This window comes from Pimephales promelas, chromosome 20 (assembly GCF_988280905.1).
Source record: "Pimephales promelas chromosome 20, fPimPro1.hap1.1, whole genome shotgun sequence".
Lineage (NCBI taxonomy): Eukaryota > Metazoa > Chordata > Actinopteri > Cypriniformes > Leuciscidae > Pimephales > Pimephales promelas.
The window spans coordinates 15771223-15797992 of NC_142788.1; the positions used below are offsets into that span (position 1 = coordinate 15771223).

Sequence of the window (26770 nt, forward strand, 5' to 3'; positions counted from 1 at the left end):
TCAATATCTCAATAACTATTTTCGTAAATGCATCTTATATAGACGAATAAACCTGTGGCCATCGCAATGAAGAATCATCAGGGTCGAAGATAACAAGGTGTCAAGATATAACGCCACTAACAAAATGTTTTAATTCTTAAAATGTGGAGGCAAAGATTGGGCTGCACTGTGGTGAATTACTGTTTTTGTATCTTTACTTATTTTATTTTTTATTATTTTTTATACAATTTTATTTGATAATATTTTAGACACAGATAAACACTGAACACATTTAGCAGGTTTATTCATTTTGCTCAATCCCACATCAAATATGTCAATGTATCTGAAGCTTAACTTGATTACAAATTGAGAGAGAGAGAGAGAGAAAAAAACATTTTTTAAAAGTGACACGTGATTCTCAACAAAATGGAATTAACTTTTAGTTTTTTCCAGCATCCATTATTCCATACAATACTACATTATTAAAATTCTTAGTCATAACATTTTAGTTAAAACAAGGGTTTAAAAAAAAAATTAAAAGCAATAAACTCTCATGTCCCTGAGTCGTTGAGTCTCTGAGTGACACTGACAGAAAAAGATTAAGACATTATAAATCTTCTGTTCATTTCAAGGGGACTTCGTCACAAGCAAAGTAATCCTTTAGTGGTGCTAAAAGATGTCTTATGACAGGGACACTCCAGGACTTCCCCAGCACTCTCTGCCTCTGGACACGCCCCATGTTTTTGACATCCGTGTAATGCTTCGGAAATCCAAATATTCTGTCAAAGTGCAAGTGTGACAGTGAGCATAAAGTAAATACATATTTGTGCTTACATTTTTATTTACAGCTAAAGGAGTAGAAGTTAAACTTACTTCTCCAATTCTGTGATCCACACATTGTCATCTTTTCCATTCATGGTGATGGGGTAATGCGCATCATTGGCACCCTGCTTCAGTGAGTTTGGCCGTGTGGTGATAGTGCGAACCTTATCATACTGCAAATTAAGAACATTATAGATGTCACAACTCATCCCTACTGTAACATCATTTCAATAACTTTGGCTAGAAACTTCTGAAAAACCTTTGCAGTGCGGCCGGCCTCCAGACAATCCTGAAGACGAAGTTTATCTTTCTGAGATGCTATGATTGGTCTGGTCAAAACCAAAGAAAACACTTAATGAATATCAGAATTATATACTTTACACAATTGAGTATTTCACAGAAGGGACAGTTCACCCAAAAAATTAAATTTTGATATGATGGTGAGTAAATTGTGACAATTTTCTTTTTTGGGTGAACTTTCCCTTTAAATGGGTGTGATAGTCATATGAATAACAGACTCACCTGTTCATCCCAGGTATGTTCCCCCAGAAGTATCTTGCTCTGTGAGCTGGACTCACTTTCACAGCATCAACAAGCACAGGGTTACACTAAAAAACAAACATACATGCTTATTACACCATGTGACTAAAAAAAAATATTTTAAAAATGGGAGCGGTTCAGCTGTTTTTCCTTTACTGAGAAAAATCTTACAGCCTGAACATGAGTTTTTAAAATTCAAAAGAAAACACTGAGTCTTTATCAAACATAACAGAATCACACTCACTTCTAGAAAGCGGCAAATGTCCGCTTTAACCTTGGTTTCCATGAACGTCACATTCTCAAACAGCCAGAAGAACGGCCGTGGGTCGTCCTCCTTCGGCTTCATAACATTCAGAAGCCGATAATATTCGAAAAAGAGCCGCCCAGTGCCCTCTGCAGAGTAAAGAGAATCTTAAGTCCACTCAGCGGCTGCATTTTCAACAAAACCTTAAATTTGATGTGTATGAACCATGTGTTAGTCAGTATCCAGACTTTTGTCTTACCATACAAGCCTTTCCGGGCAGGATTCACAATGGACAAGTCATTGCATGGACTTCCACCGATGAGAAGATCAAACGGGCCCCATTTCTCAATCTGAACAATGAAAGAGAATAAACTTGATAAGCAGATTCTTCTTTTGATTTGTAATTAAATCTCCGTGCATTTATAGACAGAAAACAAACAAGATGATGAAAAAATTATTTTGCAACCATACATGTTCTTTCGTAATGTTTTTAACATCATCCACATGAGTGATTTTTCCATCATGGTTGACCATAGAGATCGTAATGGACTCTTCATCAATTTCTGAGGCCACATATTTTTCCACTTTGAAGCCAAGATCCCTTAGAACGAGGTATCCTGAAACACGAAAATGCATTTAAATGAACCACATGACTAGAACAAGAACAGACTGTGATAGACGTGTATTAAACTACAAGTGGTCCAAGAAGATGAAGTTACCAGTGGCTATGCCATCAAATAAGGAAAGGACTCTGATTGGACGTCGCAGGGTAGCAGGGATCGATGGGTAAACACGATGGGGCTCCTGAGGAGGTCAAATGTCAGAAGTCAAACCAAAACAAATCCAAATCAGGAAGATTTGTACAATATGATGAAGTATATAAAACAAGCACTAACAAACTCCATGGCACTGTTGTTGGCAAAGAATTCCTGCACACGGATGCTCCAGTCATGCCTGGGCTTCAAGGCTCCAGAGCTGCTCTCAGGTGCACACAGGTAACAGGTCCACGGGTCCACGTTTTTCAGCCGGTCGAAGGTCCCCTCGCCCACCAGGATATCCAGACAGTCCACACAGTAGGAGCTAGAGAAAGAAAAAGGACCAAATTCAGCTATACAAAGTGGGATTCAAAGGTGTAAGGACACTAGAGAAGATACTTCTATTTGGCATTTTTCTATTTAGATAGTTTGTTTCACTACCAAAACTACAAATGAGAGAAACCAACCTCTTGCACAATCCATTATTTAAAATACATAAAAAGGTAAGAATAAAAATGTTGTCTGCTTCTTGTCCGTCTATCTGATTTATTATCTATATTTACAAAAACAAACAAAAGAAAAATCTGCAATGCTTATACAGTCACTAAATAGGAACATATTACTTAAATTTATTTAATAAATATCCAATGCTGTCTTTTCTGACACAAATCAAAGCATTTACAATATTCAGCAACTAATGTGCGAATGTTCCAAAATGGGTCCTATTTTTTCCCCATTTCTTTTATTTGAATTTGTCTCAACACTGTACACATTGATGTACAAAGTGATTTTTAGTGATTTGACAATGGACTTTAGTACATTTCACAAGGATGAAAATGAACCTTGTTTTCTGATCTGTCAAAAATGAAAAATGACAGTGACATGAGTCTATATTTTGAATCACCAATGTAATAAAGACTCACCGACAACAGCTGTCATGGCCGCACAGAATGACCTCCATGCCAGAACAGCACACGGTACAGTACGACTGATAGCCATCTTCATCATAACGGTACAGCGTCTCCGTGAAATTATACTACGTGTGACAAACAAACAGACAACCATTCAAATCTTTCAGCTAAAACTAGTGATACTCTTTGCACACCTACTGAACCTACTAAAAATGTTTGTCTAAGGATATTGTATGACCATACGCAATTTTTGGTAATAAGTGTAGCTGCTTTAGCTGCGAATTCTAGATGTGAAACTATAAATATAGTACCGTGCAGTTCGAACACAGCCTTCCTTCGAAGAGTGGGTGGATGATTTCAACAGGCACACTCCCACATGATAAGCAGAACTCTGAGATGAAAGAGAGGTAAAATTAGGATGAACTTTACTCAATATCAATGCTCATTGCAATATCTTTAAAATAATTTCTCACCTTCTATGTTTCTTTTGTTTTTCAGAAATTCATGCACCATTTGATCTGAAAACATTTCAAACACCAGGTTACATGGGATTTTTTTTTTCTTTGCTTTACCATCACAAATTTAATAGCAATAATAACTATCAATTGCGTACGTACGTCTTTGTTGGCTGTTCTGTCTGGACTCTATCTGTATGGCTGGTTTAACATTTTGATGCTTATTCCGTTTTCTGCGGGTTTTCACAGTCTGCAAGGACCTCTGATTCCATTTTGAATATGTGCGTTTTTTGTAATCATCTGTTGTCCCAAGGTCTATCGAGCCATTGTTCAGGTCCAGAGATTCAGGGAGTTTATTCAGAGATACAGTTAATTCAAATAACTTTCCTGCATGGTCTTTGTGGTTTCCCATGTGCCCATTCACTGATCGAGGCATATCAATTTTGTCTAAGGGAGAAAGAAAGATAAAAATACAGCAAATTAATACAGCATATGATGCTAAAAATGCAGCCAAGAGTGTCTTCAGTGCTTATCTGTTGCATACCACTGTATTCGGATTGAGGTTGAAGTCCATCAGGGCCTAATGGTTCAAAGCCTCCAAAGGCCCAGTTCAACATGACTCTAAGCAGCTCATCCGTAGAGTCCGTCTTAGGAGAAAAAAACATTCTACTGCGCCTGGATGCCACCTAAAGACGCATGACAAATCACAAAATGAGAGGCAAAGATGTTTCTGCACTAACATTTTTAAGATTGTTAAACCCTTAAAGGGTGAGTGCAATTTCTGTGCCACTTGCATCTCCAAGAGGAATTATAAACAAATGCATTACAAAATATTACCAGTGAAATTTTAGATAGAATTAGGCTTAGATTCCCAAAACTGTTTTTCCAGACAGTAACCGAACACTAAATTGCAAGCTGCATGCTAGTACATGGACCATAGATCACTAATAATAACAAAATTCATTACCTGCAGAGAACTGAAAATGGCATCTTTATACGCTGTTACTGTAGCAAAGGAATTAGAACAGAAGCACTTTGCAAATGAAAAGAAGGGCAGGAGATCGTCAGCTTGAATCTGCAATAAGACAAACAGTTATATATAACACAATTAAATAAAAGAATAACACAAAATTCACACAAGACCTCTGACAGCATCCTGAGCTTTGTACCTCTGACAGCATCCTGTTCCCAAAGAAAATCACTTTACGTATGGAGCCACAAGGCCTCTTGCTGTCCCACATCTGAACTAGTCCAGGCCAAAGACCAAAGCCCTCAATTGGCCCCCAAACCATCTCACCGACTGTGTAACCATCCTAAAGAGAGAAACACAGCAGTCTTTAGCAATACTTTAGCTTTAACTTAGATGCACAGAAGCAATAAAAAAGGAAGCCTTTTTAATAACTAATAATAGAACTTACCTGGTATGGTTTCTCACTGTTTCGTGTTGAGGATGTATTTCCTTTTCTTTTCTGGCCAATAAAGGAAAGGATTTCAATAAAAAATATCCATAACTGAACTTTAGATAAAAACCAATGAGCATATATTTACCGCATAATTCCATATGACTTCACCAGCATCACAGTTGTAATCATCGTCATCATCAGTGATTTCATTATCATCATCATCATCATCTTCTAAGATTACAGAGACATATGCCTGATCCCCTGGAAAAAGGGGCAATGCAAGTTTCACTTAGACCTGTCTCAATGTTGTTGCAGAATAAAATAACACTAGCTGGAATATCTGAATAGAGTCTAAAACCTTCTATGTTATTTTGACTTTCTGTTTCTGAATCAGAAGAGATTGGTACAATATCATCCACTTCCATCGGTGCAATGTCCTCCACTTCAATTGGCACGATATCATCCATTTCCGTTAAGTCAATGATGTCTGAAAAACAAATGCATTTGTTAAGAGTGTGATGCAAAGCAAGTAGAGGTCAGGGCCCGTATTCATAAAGATTCCTCTCAGAAAACTCTTTATTTCGTTTAAACGTAGGAGCGATTCGGGACAGATCTGAGAGCATCTCTGAGTAAGGAAAAGACAAAAACTTTCATCTAAGTGAGGAGGCGGGGTTCACCCCGTTGCTATGTCTGACACAATCTTTTGAAGGTTGTGATTGGTTGGTTGTCCAAGAAAGGGAAAAGTGATTTTAAGTAAAGGGTCTATTCTAAGCCTTCACTTTGAAATTACATGCGTATTTTTCCTATTTGACTGTTCTCTCTCTCTCTCTCTCTCTCTCTCAAACACACATTATAAATGTGTATATATTATATATATATATATATATATATACACACACACGTGTATATATATATATATATAATTTCATATAAGGTATTTGATTGGCTTAGAATGATAAAAATTGTTCCACTTTTTCCACCTAACCTGATTTCTGGCATGTCTATTTTTTAAGTGGTGGTTTGACTGTTGGTTTTAATGTAACAAACATGGAATCAAAACCAAGAAGGACAAGAGAGCCCGACTGGACAGAGGAACAGTGTTTACTGTTATCCCAGTTAGTGGATGGATGAACACAAGACCATCCTTCGGAAAATTCGGGCCGGGTGTCAATCTATAGCATTTTATTAACTCTGTACTCCAAACAACTTTGACCTTAAGACCTCTTTTAAGGGTTAAGATACTCTCTGAATTCCTTTTTTCTGGATTTTTTCTTTAATTTTAAGAGTAAACGAATTTTCTTCGAATTTTGTCACTAGGAGCTACTCTTTGCATTAACATTCTTTCTGAATACGGGCCCTGCTCTTTTTGGAAGTTTGTTGTTAAGTTCAGAGATGTCTTTTATTTTGCCTTGTAGCGTATATGCATGTCTCATTACCAGATGCGATGCTCCCTTGAGTCTCTGGGCTGAGATGTGATGGAGCGCTTTTATATGAGCTACTGTCTGTGGTATCGTCCTCAGCCATGTCTTTCTCGTCACAGTCCTCCATTCTCCCCTCCTTGAGACTGTCAGATTGTTGAATCATCTGAGATACAGACAACCACACATAAAAATACAAAACAAAGTTTTAGACGTCTGCTTGAGTACAACCAACTGTCATAATGCTTGAATGTTCTAGATGATTCTATGGAGGTAAGGTGGTCTGGATGTTCTAGATACTTTTAATATCACCATAGGTCTCCAAACTAAACTCATTTTCATAAACTGTTTGTACATTAAAAGTGGTTGGAAAAATATTTCATCACACTGATATCTCACCTGTTCAAAAATGACCTCTTTTTTCAATGTTTTGGGCAGGGCTAACAAGCTAATGATTAATTTCCCAAAACTAGATGTCCTTCCCATAATCCTCAGCTCGGTCTTCCAGTACTGCTCCGTGGACTGGTCAGCGGGGTGTGCGTCACCCTCATCAATGAACTGATACTCCAAAAACTCATCAGTGAGCAAGCTGACATTCTCAGGGCTTGAGCAAACCCCAAAACAGACACCTAAATCTTGGACGACTTTGCCGGTCACCTCAAGCTTTTTTCCTGGACTCAACACTAATGAGACGTTTCTCAGGGTGGAGTCTGGGAAGGGTAAGCGCTCAACAATTTCAACAGTAACAGTCGTGTAGAAGGAAATGATGGAACTGTGGAAAGTGTCCAAGTAGTCAGACAACTCAGCAGAGCATTGCAGGAGAAAATCAGCAGCCTGTTGGCCAACTTGAACCTCTCCTCTAGGTAAATGTCCCACTGTGTCCTGTACAAGCGATGTTTTTCCTCTCCTAAGAAAAAACTCTGCTGCTTTTGGTCTTAGGAAACTCGCTGTGTAACATCTCACTAATTGAGAAGCATCTTGGAGCAGCTGTGTCACGCCGACACCTCGGACAAAACTCTCCTGAAAATCACAAAGCGGTTGCAAAGCATGGCTAAGAAAGAGGACGTTGAGTCTTATTTTGGGATCACTAAGAAGATGACAGATTGCTTTTTCATCTGTCTCCTGAGATCCAAAGTATTTTTCAAGGTCTGACCAAGCCAAAGTCATTTTCTGGATTATTCTACAGAATAGAGAGCATTGAGACGTCAGGAGATTATTGAAGTTTGACCCCTCAACATCTTCAAGCAAGTTTTGCAGAGCAGCTGGGAAAGATGGAAAGTGTTTGTAGATTTCTGTGATGAGATTCAGAATCAGGCCAGAAAACTCCATTTTCATGAAACCATTATGACACGCTTGTCCTGTCATATCTGTAAGTCCACATAAAGACACAATCCCAGGTTTCAGCAGCTTTAGACCAGCAAGAACATGTTCATGATCTGGGAAATTTGAATAAAATATTGCCATGTTCATTAGAGGTATTCTGAACTTCTTCAGCATCTCCACGATGCAGGTACAGATAGCATCGGCAGTCTCTTCCTTTAGATGGAGAACATCAAGCAGTCTGAACTTGTTTTCCCCAGTAGCTTTGTCAAAAAAGCCCAACAGGACCACACTGGCCTCTTTCTCATCTTCAAGCTCCACAGGATGGTATAAATAAAGGCAGTATGGAGTCTGACTGCAGAAGGCTGTAATATCTTCCCGGTATTTCTTGCCTAATACTAGACTGTACTTGCTATTGGTACAGTTTGATCCAGCATCAGGTGAGGTAGATGGGGAATATTTTCTGAAGAAACACATCCAGGGGGAAGACTCATGTGACACCGTCTTAGCATGGTTTAGATGCTTTGTTTCTGCAGGATTGTAGAGTGCTGAAGAATGTTCTACCTTTTTAGCTATCAAAAAAAAAAAAAATCAAAAACAAGATCATAAATGACAACGGTCATAATATCAATAATAAAAAACTCAAAGTTTATCACTTACACATTCCAAACTCTCTGTTTGATTTCAATGACACATCTTCCTCTTCAACAAAACCCTCCTGAGGGTTATTCTTATGATTTGCAAAATTGTGATCATACATATTTTTGAACCATGTAAGCAAATCTAATGTTTTCAGGGTGTCTCCATTCACCAACAATTTCAGTTCCAGATCCTATAAAAGGAGAGAAAGAAAGCATCTGTTGACAAAATGCATGTTGATAACTGCATATCAGTATAACTAAAAAAGAAAATTGTGAACCTGAATCTAACTTAACTGCATCAAATATTTTCAGTGTTTTTTTTACAGTTCACACAAACTCACTTTCTTGATTTGTGCTTTGTTGAAAGCTTCCTGTAGCAGACTGAAATTATTCAAGATGTCTATGTTCTCTTTTGCTGTGAACTTCACTTTCTTTATGTCGATAGATCCAGGATGAATGATGTCCATCAACTGACAAAAAGCAGCACCTGAAAAAACACACCATTAAAGTGTTTCATGTGAAAAAGATATAAACTTCATACAAAGTTAGCAAGTAGCAGTTAGTGTCAAAAATACCTGAGCAGGTGTGCTCCACTTGACTGAAAGTGGCTTGCAGTGTGTCATTGAGCCAGTCAAACAGCTCACTGAGATTGTGTTTCTCATCTCCAGTCTCTACATTAACCACCATTTTTCCATAACCTTTGGAGATATTTTAATAAATTTAGTCTAAAAACGTATTCCTAACATTGATACACACATAAAGACAGTAATATGTATTAACTCCTTACTTTACTTTTTTTTTCTTCACAAAATGTCAGTATCTGTTCAACAGATGCTGACATTTTGTGAAAAAAGTAAAGTTTATAATGCATTTACATACTGCGCAATTCACATTAAGTGGTAATGCGGTTTTGTTCACTCAACCCAACAAAAAAATCCGTTTGAAAGGACAAAAAACGAACAAAATAAGTTTTCTTATAGCCAGAAAGTCAGATGAAGACGATTACTTTAGTAGTCGAAAGTAAAACAAAATAAAAACATCCGCGTATGCGCACGGATGTTTTTATGCGCGGACCCCTCAATTTGCCGCGAATACTTAAAGGGAGGAAACAGCTGCTGGGGCCAATGAAGCGCGAGCGGCCTCCCGCTCCCAGCAGCCATTACTCCACACGCCACAATGGGACACCGGGTGCAGGGAAACAAAGAGACAGAACTATTGTCTTACAAAAAAACACATGTTTCTGTTTGTTGGCGAAACTTCATGCTAAAATGACTGCTGTATCTAAACACTTATCAATTTATTCAACATGACATAGGTTCACACACTTGGTTAAGGTAACTGGAAATTGCTTTAAATATTTTATTCTTAATATTTTCTTTGACGAGATGGTATAGTTTTCACTTATGTTACATGTAAACATTTATAGTATTAAATACAAGGTGCACACTATAGAAATAATTTGGCGTTATTTTTTGTTTACAAAAATGGCATCATAAAGCGAATAAATGTATTAAACTCAGATGTGCTTACAGTGTTTTAATCTAACGTTATATGCATAAAAATGTGCACGACATTAATGTTCTTCATACTGAAGTGAAGCAACCACGACATGTTAATAACAACAAACACTCTTAGCGGTTCTTATTAAATGCAATGCAATGCAAACATTTGCAGCTCGCGCACACAGCCATTTCCGCATCTGTCGCGCGGCCAGCTTTTTACATTCACTGCGTAAAAGTTACACCGATAAAGAGAAATCCATTACATTTACCACTACTTAACACAACCACAACGTCGGTTCAGTGTTTTGGTAATCGGTCCTACCTGTAGCGATCCCGCGACTTCAGCGGATCTTCGGATTGGTCAATTTCACGCAGGGAAGTCGATCGCGTTGGTATCAAAAACGTTCTATTGCACGCGTTCAATCTCCTGTTTTGCAACGTGGAAACGCCATACATCAGTTTAGGAGAATTTGATTCAGCCGATGTGACTCGATTCTTTTGAATCGGTTGACCAAAAAGATTCGTTCACGGATATTTTATAAAGTTACACTAATTTCCCAGTAGGTGGCGACCAGTGCGTATATTTTTGTGTGTTTTCAAGTGAGACAAACGATTCGTTAAAAACACCGACTCATTCGCGACCGAAAGGAGTATGATTATGCTTTATATTTGCATGTCTACAAACCTACTAAGAGATATTGAAACGTATTCTACGCGTTTTCCAAACACTTCAGTTCTTCCGCTCCCTTTATCTTGTTGTAAACGATACCAAATAACTCATATTGGCTTTGATACTCTTTTACGATACTTACTAATTCACATGACGAACTGAAAGAACGGCATCGCTGGTCTGCAGATCTTTGTTCACTTCACTCACTGCTGCGCAGCCTGCGCCAAGTCTCGTTCAGACTCAAAACAACGAGTCGCAGCTCGCTTGTGATTGGGGCGTGTCAGTTCAGTTGGTCCAACCAATCAAATGCTTTTTACAACCCGGCCCGCATTCGAATGGTCACACATTCACAGAGAGAAAGACGGTTCAAACGACAAAGGGAACGAAAAAATAGACTGAATTCGGAATAGCATGGCCTTATATATGCGTAACATTTCCGCAATACCTTTTTATGGCAGTAGGCTAGTAGCGAGAGTATATCCGAATTCAGCATTTGTATGCTGACCGGATGGATTACGCTGTTAATACGCCAGTTAAACATCTTTGATTTGTATTGTAAATGAATAGTTAAAGCACAGACGACGAACCAGGTAGATAAAAAAAAACATGTTCAGAATTGCGTATTATTACCATAGGCCTACAATTGTTAAACCAGTTGACTTAGCCTACTGTATTTGCACAACTACAATACTGAATGCCACAATGACAAACTGGCGTCCATGAATGAACTGGAAGTAATTTCTTTTAGCGGGTTCGTTTGCACGACTGTTCAAAAAAGCTCCGTTTTTAACTAAATATGACTTTTAAAAGTTTGACCGAGACAAAACAATAGGCCCGTCGGAGATGCTATTGCTACGTTATAAGCGAACTTGACAACAGTGATTCAAGTGCATACCACAAGATGTTTAATTGAATACTTAATTGAAGCAGTGTAACGTTACATGATAAACCATGTAGTATCCAGTAGCAATAGAGATACCCAAACTCCAAATTTGTTGTTTTCTAGTCATTTCATCTTGTGAATAAAGCACTAATTCACTGCATAATATTGCACAGCTATCTGCTGTATAGGCTACAGATTGACTGCAGATTGTAGTAAACTGTAACATTACCTCCACAGTCTCTTTATATTGTTTTATTGTAAATAAATATTTTGTCATTGTCACTGGGAGATGTGTCAGGTGAATGTCTTTGTGGTGCAGCTTTTCATATGTACATGATTGAGTGTGCCAGACTTGATTTTGAATATTCTCCCTTTCATCACTAAGATCCTTACTTGTTATAGTTTATACCAATAAAATGCCTGAAAACAGAGAAGCCTACTATAAGGTTTAAGTTTAATGAGGTCTCCTCACGTGAAAGAGGTGAAAGTTGGTGTTGCCGCTCAAGAAGGATATAAGAAAAATCCATGGTCACTACTTAGTGTTGTTTCAGTTGGAACCATGTTTTGCTTCATATTCCTAATTCCTATAATACATTTTTTTTGACCAAATATTTCCCCAACTTAATCATCAGTGTGGTATTGATGGAGATTTAGTGAGTATTTCAATGGACAAATTTTTAAATGCAAAAAGTGGGTTTAGTCAGTGTTTAGGACTCCACTTTTTACAATTTTGAAATTAATACATTTATTTCAAATTTGTTGATGGCTCATTCCTGGGATTCAGGAATATTTTAAGTTTGATTGTGTAAACTACATATGATACGTTTTCTAAACACCCCATATCATAAGGCACACATCAAACCCCACAACAAATCATTTTTTCCACCTCAGGCAATAAAGACTAAATTAAATACCCATTGTTATTAAATAAACATTTACCTACTGTTTGTGTCCCTCAATTTTATAATAACTAAATGTAACGTATGATAATTTACACATTTTCCTGAGAATGAAGTTAAAAATAAACAACATTGTCGTTTTGCTGTTGATGTGGCTGCCATTTATGACATAGGATGCTTGTCAGTGGTTAACTGGACACATTACATAAAATCTATTTATAATAAAATTATGAGTCTTCATGATTTTTGGTAAGTATATATTTATTAAAACAATTACTATTTATATATATTTTAATGTAAATTATTTATAAATGAAGTGTAAAAACTCAACCGTCACAAGTTTTCAACCCTTTTTTTTGTTGCCCAAAATGGCCACTGCTCCTCGTGTCATGTAGGAGAGTAGACTATATGGCAGCAGTGAAATAAGAACATTGTATATAGTTATGGATTAAAATAAAAATTAGAAAAATCATTTTCCATCTTTATTTTATGTAATGGGGTTGAGATGTTAAGCTTGACAGTACCTTCCATGACTAAAATATGCCCCGGAAATAAGAATAAAAAGTAGGATACTTCTTCCCATCTTCTGCACCACTGTTAAAGAGACCTGAATGATGTCATTTCTGATATATATGGGTGAAGTATAAATTATTATGGGTGGCGAATAATTGGCGGACGGGGTTGAGTTGAGACTGAGCGACATGACTTTTTTTTTAAAATAAAATTTCTTTTTTTTTTTTTTAATAAAGTAAATAAATACGATACTGTCAAAAAAATCATAGATACTGTGCACATTTTGTTAAATATTTTTTTAAGTACAAATTCAGTGAAGTCCTTCAGGGACATGACAAAATGCTAGGAGTAAGATAGAAATTTAAAGTAAATTAAATACATTCTTTATGCTAAAAATGATTTAAATGCAATAATTATTTTTATTTATCATAATGGACATACCAAATTATTGCGAAAAGTTTTTAACATTTAATTTTGGTGAACCACCACTTTAAAAAAAGACTGGGGGGTGGAAATATTACCGAATCCCAGGAATGCCCCAGACATGATTGCAAGTCATAACCACATCATTAAAATAAAGCACTATAGACAAAACACAATTTTGGAGTCTGTCTTTATTGGTTTTGTTTAGGATACTAACATTTATTGGTTACTTTTTATGTTTTATACCATAAGTCCCAAAAGAAAAATAAATTGTATACAAAAACTATCCGAAAAAAGTATAAAAAATAAAAGTAAATATAAATTGACTGTATAAAAGGACTGTTAATGTTCAAAAGTACAGATTAACATTGTTACCAAATAAACAAGTAAAAAGACAGCGTTATATATCACATTTAAAGATCTACTAAGCAAAATATTAGAGCTATGATATCACAATTGTGTTTAAGCTACAACAACAACAACAAAACTTAAAGAAAATACAATGACAGTAAGCTATTTGTGCTGTTTTACATACATTTTTGCCTGTCAAGATTTTACAGAACAAATGAATGTAATTTACAAGCAATATCTAAACACTGAGTTCCATGACTTATGAAGTATTAAAGGTTACTTTCCACTTCAAGCTCTGTCTTTGGACAGTAGTTTTCTTTAAGCATATAATTAGACATATAAAACAGTTTGTGTTACAGCATTAGGTCTAATAAACAAAAGCAGAAATCTTCTTCTTAACCCTCGTATGGCAGGATGTGTCTGTTCTCTTCAAAAGGCACCACACATTAAGTGTTTTAGAAAGATGAGGCATCGGTTTTTTAAGAATCAGAGTGCTACAATAATACAATGCCTGATACAATGTGTTTGTTATTGTTGGTATCAACAGTCAGTATAAAAACAACAGTTTTAAGTCAAATGAAAGCATCTATGCGAGATAAACCCATACAGAGCTAACATTTTACATCTACACCAGTGCCTCATCTTAGAGGTCAATCTAAAAAAACAAGGTATAATATGGAAACTCTAAAAATGTGTTTAAATGAGTTAAAGTTTGTAAACATTATTTTAAGGTTAAAATACAGTACACTGATCTCTATCTCGAGCAACAACTTGACACTACTTACTTGTCAAGAAAACAACAGTAAAATGTTCAGCAGGCTAATGCCCTTGAGTTCTGCTTATAAAAACACCCTCCGGTTATACTGCTATTGTGCAATGTTACAAAGGGAATGTAGGCCATATAAAACACGAATGGGGAATCAAATCTTTGAATGCATTTGTAAGGGCTCACAGCTTGGTGTTCAAGTTTGCATTGATAAGTTTGCATCAAGTATTTTTCTCACACCAACAATACCACGGAAATCACATGCAAGTGTATTGAATCTATGGCATGATAATACAACTGCACATTTGTGGATTTCTTAGCAAAATAAGATTAGTACGATAAGGTAAAATGTTTTGTTCAATTAAAAAAGTTTGAGATTGTAAGGCATTTGTGTATTATTATTTTTTCCATGAGAAGAAATGCTAACTGCATATTAAGACAAACACTGGCAGTCTTAAAGACTTTGACAGGCACATCAATTTCAAAAACATCTAGAACAAAAGCTAACTGTGTTTTTACTAAGCGACTGTCACAGCACAGTGTCTACCTTGAGTTTGGTCTGATGGTCAAGGGCAAGGCTAACCTCATCCTCAAGTGAGCCCAACTTCTCGGCTTATCTTTCCAAATCTGAGATTGTCTTGTAAAATCGGAGACTAGCTGCTTTCTAAGAGCTCCTTATTGAGGACATTTGGTTTTGTACTTTGTTATTGTGTTTGTTGTGTGACTTTGGACTAACTGAACATGGACTACATGTGTTATTCACATGCAAAGTAGTCCTTCAGAGGGGCGAACAGATGACGGATTACAGGAACACTCCAAGAACGTCCCAGCAACTTCTGTCTGGCGCCACGGCCCATGTTAGAAACATCCGTGTAGTGGACAGGAAAGCCAAAAATCCTGACAAGAGAAAGATACATTTTTGGGTTAAAACATGATGTAAATTTTTTGTCCAGATCTATTCATTTATAAAAATTACTAGGGCTGTCAGTTAAATACGTTATTAACGGCACGTGCTCATAATGGAAGAGGCAGTCGCGGTGCGACACGCTAGTTTTTTCCAAGCACGTCCGCGCTGCATCGAGATAAAAACATCTCAACTTTTCAGAATGCCGCAAGCGCACCATTAGCACACAGTAGGTCACGTGACAAGAACCAACCGGAGCGCAACCGCCCTAGCGCTTTGAAAAAAGGAGAATGCGGCGCGTTCAGCGTTTTCTATGCGTTTTAGGCGCTATATGTGAATCCGGCCTAAGGCTTTGTTTTTAGAATAGGGTCATTAGTTTGGCTGTAATGCTCAGTCACTTGCAAAATAGTAAAACCAACATGAAAACGAATCCTGATAAAATCGTGAATCATTGATATGAATGATAAAATATTTCTGCCATATTGCCCAACTCTACTAAGAATTTGACATTTAATATTTTTGATATTAACTGGCTGTTGTGAACACACCTCTCGAGCTCTGTGCACCACAGGATGTCCTCTTTGCCATTCATCATGACGACAGGGAAGTGTTGGTCTTTGCCTTGTTTGATGGAGTTGGACCGTGTTGTGATGGTACGCACCTTACCAAACTAAAGACAAAAAGAGTTAAGAGACTATGCTTAACACAACCTGCTCAAGGTCATGAATACAGTAAATCAATAAGGGCTCACAGGTTTACATTTTCACCAGAGCCTTTCAAAAATGGAAAATAATTTACCTTGGCAACACGGCCATGTTCCAAACAGTCCTGAAGTTCTAACTTATCCATCCCAGTGGCGCACAGAGGCCTGAAGGAAAGCACCTCCATTTCAAAGTTGCATACAGTACATACATCGCTTAAAATGCTGACTAAAAAGGTTTAGAGATGTTATCTAGAGACTATTTCGAGAAAGAGAAAGACAAAGGTGGGGTAGATGAGATGACAAATACCTCTTCATTCCTGGCAGGTTTCCCCAGAAATAACGTGCCCTGTGAGCAGCTGATACCTCGATAGCGTCAATCATCACCGGATTGCACTAGAGATACACACAAACAAATTGAAATGAGAAACTACCAGATCAATCCATCTCCAGCAACAACAGCCATGAAGAAACTCAAACCTCCAGGAATCGTGAGATGTCTCTCTTATCATTGACGCTCATGGCAACCACATTCTCAAACATCCAGAAGAAAGGTCGGTCTTCCCCTTCCTTTGGTTTTGCTTCACTCAAAAGGCGATAAAACTCGAAAAACAGACGCCCGGTCCCCTCTAAACACAATATAATAAAGAAAACATTTTAAAAAATAGTCTTAAATATTTATTATAGCCCGCTTTACCACCATCGGGCCAAACGCTTCTAAGGTAAGGAATGGTTACGCTTATATTTCCACTGTTGCAAGTCAGGATTGGTCTGTTCTGTTGTCCGAATACAGTTTCTCTGTACCAGGCTAAGCATGCTATTTCTATTGTTCTATCACAATAGAAATATCTGGTCATTCTCCATAACGTGGTTGCTATTTAGATCTCAAACCTCTGTAAACTCTTGCGCATTTATATTACATTTCAAAGAGTAGTCATTTTCAGCCCCACAGTGAAAAATGAAACCATATCCTTACCGGCTGGGCACAATTTAACAGTTTCTGCAACAAGAATGGTTTGGCCCGATGGTGGAAAAGCGGCTTATGTTTGTCTTAGTCAGTTTTTTCATTCATCGTCACCAGGCTAATATTATGTGCGATGGCATAGAAAATAATAGCACAACTGCACTTAACCGGCTAGATAATTTGAGATATTATTCATGTCCGAACTGCAACCCTACAAAGGATATGAATTCATGTCCATAGCACAAAACATGATGACTTTAACATTAAATACTTATTAATAAAAACACAATGCCATAGATTGGATTGTAAACACACCACAAAAATAATTCAGCATGTGACATGACATAGCATGTTATCATAAAAAATTGTAGAATCTACAAGGGGTTTGTGTGGGAGGATGAAAGATTACCTTAATAATATTCATAAGTAATAATGTCTTACCGTACAGGCCTTTCCTTGCAGGGTTGACAATTGAAAGGTCATTACAGGGACTTCCACCAATCACCAAGTCAAAGGGCCCCCATTCAGCAATCTGAGCAACAGAACAGCACCATCTAGTGTTATCACTGCTACACTGCACATTCAACTCAGGAACTCTGAAGATCCATTAGTTTGTTTCCAGATGTTTTATTATACAGTGCAACAGCGCAACTGCCTTTTTTCAGTTTTTCATCCATATGCAGTTTTCCCATAAGGATTTTAAAAAAGCCTTTGTTAAATTTATAAGCCGTGAACCAAACCAAACAGTTGCAAGATGAATCACATTTCAAAACGTTGATTTAAAGCAAAAACTTATAAAGATAGAGGAATAAAATTGTGAACTTAATGATGGAAACAAATACAATGCTATATATATATATCTTTTTATTTTTTTATTTTTTGCAGAATCATTTTTAAACAGTTAATAAGTTATCACTAAAAAAACAATCCCCCATGGAGAAAATGAATGGGATTTTAAACATGACTTTTGCATTCTAATCCCAGTTAACGTCTCGGTTACGTATGTAACCCTCGTTCCCTGAGTAGGGAACGGAGACGTTACGTCAGAAGTGACGGAGATTGGGGGTTTCGCATAGAAAGCCAATCCTCTTCGAGTATTAAAACACGAGCCAATGGCATGCAATGCCTTGGGGCTGCGGAAATTTGCATAGCGTACTCCGCCCTACTCCGTGAGTATAAAAGGAGGAAGTGAACGCAACCGCAGTATGTCTTCGCTGAGGAGCCAAGACTGAACTCGGCCTCTACCCAGCGATACAGCAGAAGTGGCAGGGAGACGTAACGTCTCCGTTCCCTACTCAGGGAACGAGGGTTACATACGTAACCGAGACGTTCCCTATCGTAGTCACTTCGAGTTACGTCAGAAGTGACGGAGATTGGGGGTCTGTGCCATCACGCCATCTTCAAGCTGTCTTCCAGTGCCCTGCGAAAGACTGAACCCCCGAGCCTTACCTCTTTTTTTTTTTTTTTTTTTTTTGGGGATCCGACTTTGACACAGGATTACCAAGGTACACTGGGAAACATATCCCGAAGGGGACATGCTACCAGCTGCCTACCGAAGGGAGGACTTAAGGATACACATATGGCCACATAGGAACGCATATGGAACACTGGAGTACCAACCGCAGGTGGCTACTGATTTAAACTCCAGGGGTGGCAGATGGCTTGCCAAGGGAAGACACATGCTCAGAGAGGCTTACAGTGGATAATACACATGAGACGGTTACCATGGGGAACCGTGCGCATGGAGGCACCTAGCTAGCATCCAGAGCAACGCAGTGGTGCCCGCATCGTCGGTGCTGGAGGACTCAAGACTTCAATGGAAGAACTGAGGAAATATCGCACTTATCCAGTCCGGGGAGTGGAGTGGCGAGCAAGCGAAGACACCTGAGCGGATCCAGAACTGGCCGAAACGAGTACGTGAGAGGATACCGGCTCAATTCGCAGATTATAGAATCTGGCGAAGGTGTTGGGTGTCGCCCAGCCTGCAGCTCTGCAGATGTCTGTTAGCGAGGCGCCGTGCGCTAAAGCCCAAGAGGAGGCTACACTCCGAGTGGAATGGGCCGTCACACCAAGGGGGCACGGAAGGCCTTGCTGCTGGTAAGACAAAGCAATGGCATCCACTATCCAGTGGGACAGCCGTTGCTTTGAGAGAGCCCTTCCCTTCTGGCTCCCCCCATGACAGACAAAGAGCTGGTCTGAGGTCCTGAAACACTGCGTTCTGTCGACATAGGTGCGGAGAGCACGTACCGGACAGAGCAGTGCCAAGGCTGGGTCTGCCTCCTCCAGGGGCAGCGCTTGCAGGTTCACCACCAGGTCCCGGAGGGGAGTGGTAGGAACCTTGGGCATATATCCAGGCCGGGGTCTCAGGAATACGTGAGAGTAAGCCGGCCCGAACTCCAGGCACACTTCGTCAACAGAGAGTGCGTGCAGGTCCCTTACTCTCCTGATGGATACCAATGCAATCAGGAGTGCTGTCACATAGGACAGGGCAAAAACTCTACCGACTGCAAAGGCTCCAGGGGAGGCCTCTGCAGAGCACCCAGGTCTACTGAGAGGTCCCCAGAGGGCAGGAGGGGAGGGAGGCGGATTTAGCCCCCTCACTCCCCTCAGGAACCTGATGACTAGGTCATGCTTCCCATAGACTTACCTTTCACTGCATCATGAGACGCGGCAATGGCCGCGACATAATCCAAAGGGTGGAGGGCGACAGCCTGCGCTCCAACCCCTCTTGCAGGAAGGAAGCATGACTCCGATCGAACATCTCCGGGGGTCTTCTCAGCGAGAAGAACACCAATTGACGAAGAGGTTTCACTTCAACGCATAAAGGTGTCACGTGGACGACGCTCTTGCGGAAGTGATGGTTGCCGCCACCGCAGGTGGCAGCGAACTCAAACCTGCCTCGTCCCGTCCTGGAGCCACACGTGCAGCCTCCAAGATCGGGACGAGGGTGCCACAGAGTGCCCCGTCTCTGAGAGAGTAGGTCCGGTCTCAGAGGAATAGGCCAAGGAGGTGCTGTCGCGAGGAGCAAGAGTTCGGAGAACCACGTCTTGGTGGGCCAGTAGGGGGCTACCAGCAAGACCTGCTCCTCGTCCTCCTTGATCTTGCACAACACCCGTGCAAGGAGGCTCACTGGGGGAACGCACACTTGCGTGGGCCCCGTGGCCAGCTGTGCGCCAGCGCAACCGAGCCGAGAGAGCCGTGGGTCAGAGAATAACTGGGCGCAGTGGGATGAGTCCCGAGAGGCGAACAGGTCTAACTGTGCCTCCCCGAACTGGTCCCAAATCAGCTGGACCGACTGGGGATGGAGTCGCCATTCGCCGGAGATGGGACGGGCCCGGGACAGCTCGCGGCTGCCCGGTTCCGGTCTCCAGGAATGTAACTGCACGAAGGGACCTCAGGTGCTTCTGACTCCATATCAAGAGGTGGCGGGCGAGCTGCGACAACCGGCGCGAGCGTAGACCCCCCCTGGTGGTTGATGTACGCTACTGCCGTAGTGTTGTCTGAGCGGACAAGCACATGCTGGCCCTAGAGCACGCTCGGAAGCGGTGCCGGGCGAGCCGTACTGCCAACAGCTCGAGGCAATTGATGTGCATGAGGCGCTGGGCTCCTGTCCAGGAACCGGCGGCTGCATGCCCATTGCACATGGCACCCCAACCCGTGGTAGACGCATCCGTGGAGACAACGAGATGCCTGGAAACTCGCTGAATAGGGACCCTGTCCGTAAAAAGCTGAGGTTCGACCACGGGAAGAAGGATCGGCGGCACGTCGGAGTCACTGGAACTCGGAGCGAGCCGCGATGCCATGCCCACCTCGGGACTCGATCGCGAAGCCACAGCTGAAGCGGTCTCATATGAAGCAAACCGAGCGGCGTTGCCGCGGCCGCGGATGCCATATGCCCCAGGAGCCTCTGAAATAGTTTCAGTGGAACCGCACTCTTGCCCTCGAACTATCGAAGACAAGCCAGCAGTGAGTGCGCGCGCTCGTTCGTGAGCTGCGCGGACATGGCGACCGAGTCTATCTCCATGCCGAGAAAAGAGATCCTCTGCACGGGGCAAAGTTTGCTCTTTTCCCGGTTGACCCGAAGGCCCAGACGGGCTAGGTGCCGTAGCACCAGGTCTCTGTGTTCGCAAACCTGAGCTCGAGAGTGTGCTAGTAACAGCCAGTCGTCGAGATAGTTCAGGATGCGAACCCCGTGTTCGCGAAGGGGAACAAGGGCTGCCTCGACGATCTTCGTGAAGACGCGAGGGGACAGAGCTAACCCGAATGGGAGAACGGCGTACTGGTATGCCTGGCCCTCGAAGGCAAACCGAAGAAACGGTCTGTGTCGAGGGAGAATGGAGCCATGGAAGTACGCGTCCTTCAGGTCGATCGCTGCAAACCAATCCTGATACCGAACACATTCGAAAATGCGTTTGGCCGTGAGCATTTTGAACGGTAGTCGATGGAGAGAACGGTTCAAAATGCGCAGGTCCAGGATCGGTCGTAACCCACCGGTCTTTCTTGGGGACAATGAAGTAGGGGCTGTAAAGCCCGGACCTCACCTCGGCTGGAGGGACCGTCTCGATTGCACCCTTCGCCAGCAGGGTCGCAATCTCCGCTCTCAAGACTGGGGCATTGCCACCAACCATCGTGGAGCGAACTCCCCTGAAGCGGGGAAGAGACCGTGCGAACTGAATCGCGTAGCCGAATCCGATCGTTCTGATGACCCAGCGGGAACCCCGGGAAGCGCTAGCCAGGCTTCCAGGAAGTGAGCCAACGGGGTCATGCGAACCACAGACGTCCCCCCGGAGGGGCAGCGAGGCGGGTCGACCGGCATGCGTGCAGGAGTTACCCCGTCCGGATGCACCGTCGAAACCCGCTCCCCGACAGAAGAGACCAGGGAAGGCAGAGCGTTCCACGGGGGTCTGTTCTGCCGGGGGTCTGGCGACAGAGGGGGAAGGGATTGGCGTAGCCCGGGGACGACACACGCACCCTTCCGCGCCCTCCGAGACAGAGAGGAATGAACGGGGCGACGCACTGGACGTCGTGCGCGCTCATTCCAGTCTGTGTGCTCAATGACAGTGTCAGCTTTTCCTCAACCAGCTCAGGGAGCTAGCTAGAACAAAAGATTCTCCACCGGCCCTCCACCGGGGAAGGAGGGGCCCTGCCACCGCCTCCTGAGAAAAACCATGACACTATCACTGAGCGGCCCGCCTCAGGAACATCGCTTCGCCTGGCATCTAGCGGGGCACGCGGCCTGAGGGGGGGCTCTTTTCTTGGGACGCTTACCTGTGGCCTCCTCCGCGACGCGAACCGGCTGAAGGCTGCTGCTGGGGCCGCGTGGGAGGGAAGGGAGCCGCAGGGGGGCGTCCTCGGCGGCGAGCTGGCGGAGGCGTCCGAGCCGACGGCTGGTTGGAGGCAGCAGCTGGCCGTCGGGGCAGAGAAACCGCCTTCGTCTGCTCCTAGGCGGTCGAGAAGTGCTGGGCAAAGTCCTGGACCGCACCGCCGAACATTATGATGCTCCTGGACCACAGCGGTGGGCATCACCTGACCAAGGGAGCGAGCGACCGCCTCCGTGACCCGTTTAAGGACAAGGTAGGCGACAGGCTCGCAGCTCGCTTGGTCCGTCACCTCCTCGTGCACATTCCTGAGCAGCTAGCTTTGTAGGTGCTCATCATATGCAGGGCGGAGGCTGCCTGTCCCGCCGCTCTACAGAATCGCGCCGCCATAGACGACGAGAACCCATAGGCTTTGGAGGGGCATCTGAGAGCAACCGCCGGTTGACCGGGGGAGCCCCAGCGTACCCACAGACAGCCGCATCGCCGAGGGGAGGAAGGGCGGGGAACTAAGCACGCTTTTTTTTTTTTTTTTTTATTTATTTTTTAGTGCGTGTCAGTTCCGCATGCAACTCGGGGAAAAAAGGAAATTGGGGTTGGCCGTGGCCGTAAGGCGGCAGCGTTACCCAAAAACCAATTATTCAGCCGCGAGAGATCGGGGAGGGGCGGAGTTCCACCCCCACCCGATGCTCACGGACGCCCGAGATAGCACGGCCATCATCGCGGGATCAGACACGGCGGCGCTGACGCTCCCGAGGGAGGCAACGCGGCCGCATCCTCACTTCCCGAGGAGTCAAGCCCGCCTAGTGATGCTGTGATCGACATCGCATCATCATCTGGAGCGCTGCCCGAAGCAGCCGGTGCCACCGAAGAAGCAACCGACTGAATCGAACTAACGCTCGCTGGCTCTCGCACTGAGGCGGGAGGTGTGGCCCGAGGAATCGTCGGGGCTTATCCCACACCATCACCGTAAATCACCAGGTCCCCGGGTCGACGGGCCCCCTATGGAGGAAACCGATCGAGCGGGGGGGGACCGGGACTCTCACTCAAGTGAGATCATTGAGTCTCGACCTCAGTGTAGAGATGGTCATGTTCCCACAGAAGGAAAATGAGTCATCCACGAACGCTGCTGCTGCATGCTGAAATGCCCAGGCATACAAAGCAGCGATCGTGACCATCAGATGACGACAGAAATCAATCACACCCAGAAGAGCACGGGCGAACCGTCTTTAAAAAGACGTGCGCGTGCAGCTCTTTCAATGAGAGGAGGAAATTCACTCTTTCAGCGCTGAAGCGACCAGGGAGAAGCGCAAAGTCTGGCAGACCACTGCTCAGATCGCAGGCGATGCAGAATCTCGCTGGGTACCGCCGTCACACCAACACTGAAGAGGACGCTCGTCTCGAAGAGTCTTGAACAGTGCTTTCAGGAGTGAAGAGGTTCTCTTGGCTCCGAAGCGAAAACATACTGCGGTTGCGTTCACTTCCTCCTTTTATACTCACGGAGTAGGGCGGAGTACGCTATGCAAATTTCCGCAGCCCCAAGGCATTGCATGCCATTGGCTCGTGTTTTAATACTCGAAGAGGATTGGCTTTCTATGCGAAACCCCCAATCTCCGTCACTTCTGACGTAACTCGAAGTGACTACGATAGGGAACAACATATTTACTAAGAAGTTTTTGCTAATGTTCATATTAATATTATGAAAATGTTCAAAACATTTAAATGCATTTAAAAAATTAAACATTTAACATTTAAATGTTTTTCTAGGTTATGCAAACTTTAAGGAAACATTCCTTTCGATAATTTTGAAGTATACATAAAAGTTAAAGTTGTATGAACTTTCCACAAAATTTTTTTTTTTTTTTTTAAACCTTCCATGGACAATGTATTCATAACATTTGTGTGCAAACGTTTTAAGAACATTACTAAAACAGATAACAGATAACGGAGAACCTTGCCCAAAGTTCTGTCATCGTTCCTTTAGAGCTACTTTTTGAACCACAAAAAAGAACATTCAAGGTTTTCAACATGAAGTGCATCTTTTTCTTACTGAACCTGATAGTTCAGTGAGGTGATGGGAAAACTCCCTGACCACATCTGAGTAATTTGGTGTAATAACCGGTCACTGGGATCATAAATGCCATTTACTGTAATTGTGCATTCCAGATGTTCTGCTAAAGGAAACTGTGGGAATGTCCTGTTTACATCTTTACCCTTGGCATATCTGCATGTGCCAGTGCGAGAGCATATCTGCAGCTAGACTCTTTTCAGGCTTTCTCATTCTTTTAGTGTTTCATAAATAACCCAACCCAGGGCCCCAAAACCCCCCTCCAATATATCCCTTCTCTCTTTTCTTCTGCGACAAGAGCCCTTTCATGCATCTCTCTCTGCGATCCCGCCCAATCCAGCCTCGCAACAACAATGGGTGAGTGAATGAGTGATTGAATGGAAGGGTGAGGGGGTGAATGGATGAATTTAGGAGAGGGGATTTAGGAAGGGAGAAGGCGCCTTTGTGTTCCGTCACTAAGGCTTAAGACAACTTGCTCTCTGTGTGTGCCTGAGCATTTGAATGTGAGGTGGAGAGATAATAGAAGCCAAACAGAAACTTGGAGGAGCGACGACAAAGACCAGACTCAGGTGAGGCCATTAGCCTTATCAAGTGCTGTTGAAACAAGCAACACGCGACTAAACAAATAACCTTGGACCAGGTGCGTGTAGCCTGTGTGGTGACGGCGCCAATCGGTCTATACTCATTCAGTGTCAAATGAAACAGCTAAAGGTCAGGGTTTCATGACTAGGTTAATAAACAGTCATAATATACCAAAAAAATAATTAAATCATCTACAGTGAAAACATGAAATATAGCAGGCAGAAACAGATAACTGTCAACTCACATTTTTTCTGGTGATGTTGCGAACGTCGTGCACATACTGGATTTTTCCTTCATGCCGGACAACTCCCACTGAAATTGAGTCCTCACATACTTCTGATGCAATGTACAAATCAACATTGAAGCCCAAGTCCCGAAGCACCAGATAACCTGCAAATTAAGATTAATGATTATGATTATTTAAATGTAAAGTCTCTTACTATAAATGTTTTAGTGTCCATAGTTCTGGCCACACAATACAACTTTATGTACAGACAGACAGACAGAGAGACAGACAGAGAGAGAGAGAGAGATAGATAGATAGATAGATAGATAGATAGATAGATAGATAGATAGATAGATAGATAGATAGATAGATAGATAGATAGATAGATAGATAGATAGATAGATAGACAAAACGAGATTAAAAATAAGACAAAACAAGAATTAAAATAAACTAAAACATTTAAAACTCAAGATATATTTATTTTAATTCACCCCTCCAAATGTTAAAAGCACTATTTTTAGACATGAAAAAGTCTTTTTCAGAAAAAGAAAATATTTTATCAGGTAGTCACATATTGTACAAATTATTGACATCTGTGAATCACTGATAGTGTACATTTCCACAGAATATAGAAGAGACATCCTATTGACCTGTAGCAATGCCATCAAACAGTGAAAGGACTCTGATTGGACGTCTCTGCTCGGCTGGGACCGCAGGGTAACTTTTTGGACTTTCCTGGAAGAAAATAAAATAATTACGTCGTATAGTTGAACAGCTTTGCAAACAGAGAATTTCCTTGTCTGTAAAAGTTAACGTGAGACTCACAAACTCCTGTCCATTGTCATTGACAAAGAACTCTTGTAGTTTCAGGCTCCAGTCGTGGCGTTTCTTTAACACACCGTACTGTTGCAGCGGTTGACACATGTAGCAGCGCCATGGGTCCAGATCACGGGCACTGTTGGCCGCTCCAGCTCCCACTAATATATCCAGACAGTCCACACAGAAACACCTGCGGGCAAAGACACTGATCAAAGCCAGCCTTTAAAAGGGCAAATGAAACCGACAGTGTTAAAGGTTAAAGGTGAAGTGTACCTTTTTCTAGTTTAATGTGTAAGCCATTTGTAGGTTGACCTGTGGCACTTTTAAAACGATGCATTTAGTTTGAGTGACCTGACATGAATTTGAAGAGCCAAATTTAAAATAAATAAATAAATTGTATTAAAAAATGCAAAAATACAACACAAAGTACAGCACCCCACCTTTAGAGAGTAATTATGAATATAACTAGATTATGAGTAAAAACTACACAAAATAATGTTTTAATTCTTATATTTGACATTAATTCCCATGTTTTCTTTAAAATTTACTTTTCCATTGTCAAGTGATTTTAATTCAACTTGGGTTGTGATGAAGTCTACTGAATACCCTGGTGAAAAATAAATATACCAAAATGTTGTTATTATTATTATTTGGGGTGTTACGATAAATGTATTCGTATTGAACCGTTCGGTACGAG

The 26770-nt window shown here is 41.8% G+C and overlaps 2 protein-coding genes across 3 annotated transcripts in view; both read right to left on the reverse strand.

The window, feature by feature from the left end:
- Positions 1–266: 266 nt before the first annotated feature.
- LOC120463349 (uncharacterized) lies at positions 267–11085 on the reverse strand. The gene is made up of 25 exons (XM_089124569.1): positions 10803–11085; positions 9064–9186; positions 8830–8975; positions 8508–8679; positions 6927–8419; positions 6546–6693; positions 5468–5596; positions 5255–5370; positions 5125–5175; positions 4876–5019; positions 4674–4781; positions 4251–4392; positions 3869–4153; positions 3725–3769; positions 3563–3642; positions 3264–3376; positions 2482–2665; positions 2305–2389; positions 2057–2202; positions 1845–1935; positions 1586–1734; positions 1324–1409; positions 1061–1130; positions 853–974; positions 267–758 (listed from the first exon to the last, which is right to left on the reverse strand). The coding sequence occupies exons 2-25, from the start codon at positions 9173–9175 to the stop codon at positions 602–604; spliced, it is 4374 nt and encodes a 1457-aa protein (XP_088980695.1). The 5' UTR covers positions 9176–9186; positions 10803–11085; the 3' UTR covers positions 267–601.
- A 2466-nt stretch (positions 11086–13551) lies between these two features.
- Positions 13552–26770, reverse strand: part of dnmt3bb.1 (DNA methyltransferase 3 beta, tandem duplicate b.1) — a 49189-nt gene continuing 35970 nt past the window's right edge. For both annotated transcript variants that reach the window (XM_039652723.2, XM_039652722.2), the window contains 9 exons: positions 26080–26263; positions 25905–25989; positions 25273–25418; positions 17505–17595; positions 16580–16728; positions 16410–16495; positions 16198–16267; positions 15948–16069; positions 13552–15392 (listed from right to left, as the gene is read on the reverse strand). In XM_039652723.2, coding sequence (XP_039508657.1) covers positions 15251–15392; positions 15948–16069; positions 16198–16267; positions 16410–16495; positions 16580–16728; positions 17505–17595; positions 25273–25418; positions 25905–25989; positions 26080–26263 — 1075 coding nt within the window. In that variant the 3' untranslated portion in view covers positions 13552–15250. The remainder of the gene's footprint in view (positions 15393–15947; positions 16070–16197; positions 16268–16409; positions 16496–16579; positions 16729–17504; positions 17596–25272; positions 25419–25904; positions 25990–26079; positions 26264–26770) is intronic.

What these genes read in the sequence shown, in the direction of transcription:
- LOC120463349 (XM_089124569.1), bottom strand. Translation starts at nt 9,175, where the DNA reads ATGGTGGTTAATGTAGAGACTGGAGATGAGAAACACAATCTCAGTGAG. An exon ending in AGTGGAGCACACCTGCTCAG is followed by an intron (nt 8,976 to 9,063) that starts GTATTTTTGACA and finishes GTGTTTTTTCAG; the next exon opens with GTGCTGCTTTTTGTCAGTTG. An exon ending in ACAGAACAGCCAACAAAGAC is followed by an intron (nt 3,770 to 3,868) that starts GTACGTACGCAA and finishes AAATGTTTTCAG; the next exon opens with ATCAAATGGTGCATGAATTT.